The following is a 7,852-nucleotide window of genomic DNA, read 5'->3' as shown; positions in this document are numbered from 1 at the left end:
CAACAACACAAAAACATTTTTAGCAATCACCCCCTCATCTTTAATAAAAGTGTAACAAAAGACTCTGACACTCTGCTTGTATCTAGATTGCCATTACACAAACAACAACAACCACCACCAAAAAAAGACATGTACTAACATCCCCCCCATTGGAAGAGTGGGACAATGATTGTGAGGGAAAAAGACTTGTCTTTGCATGCCATCTGTCCCTGATGCTGACGCTTGGTCTAATTACCACTTCTCCCTTGGCTAATGCCTCCTCATTAGGCCTAGAGAGCATGTGCAATCGACACGAGCGCCGCGAAATTTGCACTAAAAACGCTAGCTGGAGCCATAATGGGATTGGGAAATCTGTCTGGTGCGAAAGGCAATTCACACTCGCGGGCTAAACGCTCACTTTGCTCTTTCTTCTTCTTCTTGTCTTGACATTTTTGTGCATCATCCACCCCTGCCGCCACAACAACATTGTTCCGGTGTCAGATATTTTTTGCTCCAAGAGAGGAGAGTTGCACACGGATGCGCCCTGCAGGCATATCTCACACTCCGGGGTGAAAAGAGGGGGAAGAAAACGGGAAGAATGTATAAATGTGAAAGAAAGACCTAAAGAAAGAAAGAAAGAACCTGGGGTATAAGGCAGCATCGTCAGGCAAATCACAAACGGCTTGTTCTAAAACAACTGTTAAATTAGGCTAATAAATCACTCATTTGATACAGTCCACAGATACCAATTTGTTAAACACAGTGATAGAATCCAAATGATGACAGGAAATATAGGAATCCTTCTGGGAATCACACAATGCTGTAAATGTTTCTCGTCAGAAGTACTTTGAAGCGGTCAGTAATCTGTAATTAATGTGTTATTATGTGGTTATTCTGCATACAGGGAGAGTGACTACCTTCTCTCTCTGTTCTTTCTCTCTCTCTCTCTCTCTCTCTCTCTCTCTCTCTCTCTCTCTCTCTCTCTCTCTCTCTCTCTCTCTCTCACACACACACACACACACACACACACAGACAAATTAAAAATCATTAAACTCCACAAGCACAAATGTGTAGGAGTAATTAAGATTGATCTCAACAAGTTGGCGCAAACATAGTCTTGATTTCTGTTCCAGAGACAGCAATATGCTCTTGGCGCTTTCTGTGCTTTAGGTAAGGTATTGTTGTAGGCTATAATAGGCTAAAAGAGTGAAACTGCCTTCTATTCAGCGTATGATAAGGTGTCTCAATGTCATTAACCAAAACAAACCTATTGCAAACTTTAATTAAAATTCAGTCAGTTAGGTGACAAAGCACCTGTTTGTTTTTCTGGCGAGTTGCCAAGGTCAGCAGCGGAACACTCGATGGCCCCAACGTTCTTAAAGCCTTTGTGACATCAGCAAATAATCCCTCAGAAGATGAAGCATGACAGCCTTGCTGGAATGGAGCGAGGTGAGCAGGTAGGAACAGCTACACGTGAAATGGGCAGAGAGCATGTGTTATTGTTATGATCATCATGACTAATCTTTCTGATCCAATATGAGGGCATGATTTCATTGCTCGTACATGTCAGTTATCAAATCTGAGATGAATACGAGATGACAACTGTACCTTATCATCTGTACAGCACTTTGGTCAGCTGCTGTTGTTTTTTAAACGTGCTATACAAATAAATGGACATCTGACATTGACATCTGTAAGGCATTATCATTTCACTGCAATGTAGACTAACTTGTATATCAAAAATACTGTATTTCGCCCTTCATTGATGCTCACACATGAAGGATGAATCTGCCTATAACCCTTTGTATGGATAATAATAATAATAAGACTTTATTAGTCCACAGATGTGGAAATTTGTCTTTGGCTCCACAGGTAGTTGTTAAAAACATAAATACAATAAATACATCAAAGACACAGTTAATAAATACACAAACAAGTAACAACTCACAGTCACAACACAGAAGCAGCAGAGTATACAAATATGAAAAAAGCCTATTTTGAATTTAGAAGTGTTATTGCAGTTGGTATGAATGTACTTTGATATTAAAGTGTAAGCGATGTTGAATATACTGTACATCAATGTCTGCCTGCTGGTCTTACTTCAGTCCCCACAGTATGCCAGTAACGGATGGAAAGAAATGGCCGACCTCCCACCTGACCGTCACCATCCTGCAGGCGCGGCGCCTTCGGCCCAAGGACCGCCGCGGCGGCACTAACTCCTACGTGCGGGCGCAGCTGGGCGCCCAAACCTTCGCCACTCAGCCCGTGCCCAACACGCTCTGCCCGGTGTGGAACGCCACGGTGACCTTCGCCCTGCCCGCCCCGCGGGACGACGCCACGGCCCTGACCCTGACGGTGATGCACAGGCGCTCGCTGGCCGCTCTGCCGGAGAGGTTTCTGGGTCGGGCCGAGGTGCGACTGATCGACGTGTGCCGGAGTCATCGGCCAGGTAGCACAAAGTGAGTGACCGACAGAGAACTCCTGCTTAGACATGTTATAGGAGCCTACAACTGTGCATCTCAACATGGTTAAACATGGTCCTGTGAATCCATAACAAGCACTTCGTCAATGATAGAGGCAGATGGCACGTTGTATTGACTATAGCCAGTCCATACCCACTGTTTTTTCAATGATGGAGGCAGAAAACAGAACATGTGAGTGAATAACAGCTCTCTCCTATCCAGAGTAATCACCACAAGATTAAACATATGAAAAAAAAACTGTAGTGTAGTTTTGGATAGAAGTGTCTGCTAAAATAAATAAATAAATACATGCAGCATACTATGGGGCCAGTCCTGTATGTGTCTTCAGTAAAGGAGGCAGCTCTGATTACCTTACCATGCTCACATTACCCCTCTCATCCACGCTGGTATTGCCTTACCATGCGCACATTACCCCTCTCATCCACGCTGGTATTGCCTTACCAAGCTCACATTACCCCTCTCATCCACGCTGGTATTGCCTTACCATGCGCACATTATCCCTCTCATCCACGCTGGTATTGCCTTACCATGCGCACATTATCCCTCTCATCCACGCTGGTATTGCCTTACCAAGCTCACGTTATCCCTCTCATCCACGCTGGTATTACACATACAGGTTTGCAAGAGTTGAGGGCTCAAGGGCTCCTTTAAGGCAAGTCAAGACCATCTTGGTAATGCTTCCAGAGAGTTATTTCGGACTTACAAGATCAGGCTCCTATGAAAAGGGATGCATACCAAACTCCGAGATCATATTCACATAAAAAGCTCAAAAGCCAAATCAGTGTTTCAATCTGAATTGAACAGTATGAATAGGCTATCTCCTCCCAAATAACAAGAATACGACTGAAAAAGATGCAATTCTTTACTCACGAGCATTCGTGGCATGGTTGAATACCTCAGTGATGAGGAAGTAAACATAATTTGAAAAGATGTCAATCATTCTTTTGCCAACAATGCAACTGGTTACTTTCATTACAGAGCAGGATTTCCTGTTCGGCTGAGAATTCGCTTTTGGCGGGGAAAGGGGTGGAGTATGTGCAGACAACTGGCATCTTGGCATCCCTAAGTGTCCCTATATATTTCTATGGCGGATTCTGGAAGTGTTTTGTTTCCTCATTAATAAAGTCTCTGGTTCAGGCTGTTTGTGAACGTGAACACAAACACCTGCAAAAAAAAGAGAGGAAAACAAGAAGAATACTGAATTGAGTTTATCTCACCAAAACGGTCCAATCTGTCTTTATAGGACCGGAAGGGTTTGCTGATGCGTGAATAGTCTCACTTACCTTTCTAAAGTGCCTGGGGCCCATTTGGTGCTGCTGTTGTGTGTGCCTTTGCTAGGCGTCCTCATTATCCGGCTCACCATCCACAACCTACTCAGCCACGCTGCCTGTTGACTTTACTAATTATACGAGCACACAAAGTCAGCTGTGCCACTGAGAGGTGCCAAACAACTCCCACACATTCCAACATGAATATCAACAGCTGAAAATATACCCACCACCAGACAGATGCATATCCCTGCAGTCTAACGCACTGACTTCTCTCATGCGTATGGTAGCAAGCCTCTGCAGTGTTATGTTTGTTCAGGCTTGAGAGAGAGAGAAAGAGAGAGGGAGGGAGAGAGAAATGAAAAGAGAAAATGAGAGAAAGAAAGAGAGAGGACATACAGAGGAAGAGGGAGAGAGAGATGCTCTAATAATATACATATGAATGTCATCAAAATAGTTAATCACAGTGATGGATCACTTCATGAGTCACTGTGTCCAAACTGCCAAATGAGGTGGTTCATGCTTGCAGATGTATTTTTTTTTTTTAAGGTTTTGGTTGACATTTGCATGTTGTCATGTTCTGAGTCGGAGTTGTTTGTTTTTCTTTGCGACTCAATATGGATCACAACTCTTGAATTAGAATTGACATGAATTAATAAGCCTCATAAATTAAAGAGGACAGCTATCTGTCATCGGAACAGTCATGTTTTTAGATTGGCTGTTAATGGCTGACCAACAGATGAAACTCAAACACAACCTACTGGCAATGCTACAGTTGACTTACCAGGGTTCCCCACATGGGGGGTGGGTGGGTGGGGGGTGGGGGGGATCACTGGGGGTCAGTGTGATTACATGGTCACATAATCGCATCAAAGTTTTGGTGAGCAGTTGGTTGCATGTTTCATTTAACTGAATAGTGCTCATTTCACTGGATGCTCTCCATTTCATAAACCGTGCACACGTTTTACTAATTAGCGTCTTCATCTCTTGATTCAATTCAACATATTCAACAGTCTCTCCATACAATTAAAAACATTTCCTTCTAGGGACATTGCTCTTGGACCCCTAGAATCACTGGGCACCACCACACACACCTCTACTGTGGGAAACACTAGGCTACTACAGTACATCTGTTAAGTTAGTGGTCTGAGCTTTCAAATGTGTCCAGAGAGCTGAGCCTGCAAGCAACTTCTCCATAGGTGGCTGACTCTTGAATCCAAGCCCAAGAAGAAAGTGAAGGACAGAGGGGAGATGGAGGTCTCGTTCTGCCTGGGCAACCTCCACTCTGCCTCCGCTAGAGTGGACACCCAGCTCCCCTCCATCTGTGCAACCAGCCATGGCGGCTGGGGGAGCACTGAGATGCACCCACCATCTTCTGTTCAGGTCAATCTCTCACCCCTTTCTGGAGCAAAAAAAAATATATCAGAAAACAGAAAACATTCGTTTTTTAGTTATTATTATTATTATTATTATTATTTAAAGACATGTATCTTTCTCAATTTACCAACCACATGCTCATTTCATTGCACCTGTGTTTAAGATTAACTTAATAAAACAGCAACAAACAAACAAACAAACAAAAAAAATACTAATTAAATTTACTAAGTGACATTTGATTCAGGTTCATATACCAATCAATTATCAATTATCTCTCCTAACACTGACTCCAGCACTATTTACAATATGACAGTGTCAACATGCATGTAGGCCTGCTGATCATTAAAAGGAGCACAGATGTAGACAGGCAGCATTGGCAGCTCTAAGGGCTGCTCCTTTGTTGCTCATGTGGTCTCTCCCTCTCTCCCTCTCTCTCTCTCTCTCTCTTGCTCTCTCTTTCTTTCTCTCTCTCTCTCTCTCTCTCTCTCTCTCTTTCTCTCTCTCTCTTTCTGGCCGTGGCGTCTGTGTGCCGTGCAGCCGGCGGAGAAACGCGAGCCAATCCAGCCATCTTGCGCTGCAGTTCCAGTACTGGACCGGGCCCCACCATCTGTGGCCGAGCACACCCACGAGCGAGCGGCCAGCAGCCCGGAGTGCGTCAGCAGCAGCAGCGGCGGCGATGGTGGTACACAGCGCCTCAGCGTCCTCCGCGCCTCTCACACACACATACAATACAATCCCTAGTCTGAACGGATGATGCTAAAGGGGTGGGGGGGTACACACATAAAGATAATCGGGATGATTTTGCCCCAATTTCCCCCATTCCGACCAAAGACAGAAAATGGCTGATTATTTTAAGCTCTTAAGATCATCTTATGGTCACTTTCAGCTATCGTTATAGTTATCATTCTTGGTGAAACGGCCCTTTAGGCTAAAACTTCTGTCCGAGTGTTATTAGCAACTTTGCCCAAGGCAGTGTGAGGCCAGTTCGTCATAAACCTCATTGGTACTCCTGTTGCAGAGTGCCAAATACACTTTAAGAACAAAAACGGGGTCTTTTGTGGAACACGGTACACTGAAGGGACTTGACAGTACCTTTTGTCTTTCTGATGTGACACCATTGAGTGTCTCAGAATGAGACCTCTTTGAGAGGTTTTGAGAGCAGGAAGAAGAGGGCATTTTAGGAAGTATAATATACGTGTCTCCTCTCTTCCCCAGAGTTCCCTGCTCCCACTGTGCAGGCTTTATCCGACCACAGTGGACTGAACAACACGACAGCAGCCAAGAGCGAAACAACGTCGGTCAAAATCGTCGCTAGTGGCAAAGCGGGAGACGCCGCTCCAACGGAGTTGAAGGAAGACGCTAACCGCGCTGCGGCTAAGAGCAGCGACTCCACCACTGCCGCCGAGACGGCCCTCCCGCCACCACACCCCCCCGAGGAGAGCCCCAGCGCCACCACTAGCCGGCCCGGCAAGCTCCTCCTGCGGCTGGGCTGCATGGTGAGGCGCCTGCAGTACCGCTGGGGGCTCGGGGCCAACCGGGGAGAGATGCAGCCCCTGCACATCCCCGACGCACCCCCACAGGCCTCGGCCAGGTCCGCGGGCATCTCGGAGTCCGCTGGCGGAGGCCCGGACGCGGGGTACAGCCACCTCTTGTCCGAGAGGCTCAGAGCACTGTGTCTGTGGGTGGATCGGTGTCTGGGGAGAGTTTGAGGCGGCTAGTAGGTGTGACCTGTGGGGGGTCCATGACAAATAAACTGCAATTTGGAGTGTGGCTGAGAAGTTCACTTTTTTTGTCACTTGCTTTTGTTTTGCAAGTTTGAATGTTCACTCCCCCTAATGAAGAATTTAAGCGTGTGTGTGTGTGTGTGTGTGTGCCTAAGAGAGTTTTTTAGATGCATATTCTGTTGTTTGGCACTCTACAAAACACTTTTGTTGTTCAGTTAATAAGGTAAGGTGACACTCATGACACACTCACGGCACACACGCAAGCGCACACACAGGCACACACACACACACACACACACACACACACACGCATACACACACACACACACACACACACACACACACACACACACACACACACACACACACGTTGAGTGACATTTTCTCCACACCTGAGGTGACAGAGCTCTCACCTTCTGAGCAATGCAGGTGTGAAAGCTTGAACAATAGGCTGGCATTTTTCCACCTTAAACAGATCCATGTCTAAATGATGATCACAGCTTTTTGGAGTGAAAACCGGCTTCATTATAGTCCCTTGAAAAAGCCCCCTCTCCATGTCAAGAGTCAAGGACCACACGAGGCTATGCAAGGACATGCTACACATGCATTTTTATGGAATTGCAATGCAAGACTGGAACATTGTTACTATTGGTGATGCCAACAGAGAAATTAGTCCAATACTGTATACTATACTACATTGTATATTTTGGAATTCATCAATCTTTCAGCATTCTTTGTCTAATAGCTTGTAACAAAATCCAAGAAGCTTGTAAGAAACGGCAACTTGGACACTTCAGAAATTCAGTCTATATTGTAATGCTATACCACAAGCCTGTCCTCATGCATCTACTGTACATAGACACCTACAGTATACGCTGTTAACTTGATGTGGCGGCTCTACATTCAACAACCAAATTTGAATTTAACCTTACCTTACTTTACCTTGGAAACTCCATGAGCAAATGTTTGTAACCCTGTTTTAAAAAAAAGAGTTTTTTTTTTTTGAATTATTTGTATCATG

General features: G+C 45.2%; 1 protein-coding gene across 2 annotated transcripts; it reads left to right on the top strand.

The window, feature by feature from the left end:
* Positions 1–1,428: 1,428 nt before the first annotated feature.
* LOC134069272 (rab11 family-interacting protein 5-like) lies at positions 1,429–6,890 on the top strand. Of its 2 annotated transcripts, none has more exons than XM_062525198.1 (5): positions 1,429–1,436; positions 2,094–2,438; positions 4,930–5,113; positions 5,645–5,786; positions 6,323–6,890. In XM_062525198.1, exons 2-5 carry the CDS (start codon positions 2,095–2,097, stop codon positions 6,814–6,816), a joined length of 1,164 nt encoding a protein of 387 aa, XP_062381182.1. In that variant the 5' UTR covers positions 1,429–1,436; position 2,094; the 3' UTR covers positions 6,817–6,890. The 2 variants fall into 2 exon arrangements, with proteins under 2 accessions (XP_062381182.1, XP_062381181.1); XM_062525197.1 differs by having other exon boundaries at positions 5,645–5,789.
* The last annotated feature ends 962 nt before the right edge of the window (positions 6,891–7,852 follow it).

The sequence above is a fragment of the Sardina pilchardus genome, chromosome 21, assembly GCF_963854185.1.
Source record: "Sardina pilchardus chromosome 21, fSarPil1.1, whole genome shotgun sequence".
Taxonomy (NCBI): Eukaryota; Metazoa; Chordata; class Actinopteri; order Clupeiformes; family Clupeidae; genus Sardina; species Sardina pilchardus.
This window is presented reverse-complemented; position numbering and strand designations above follow the sequence as displayed.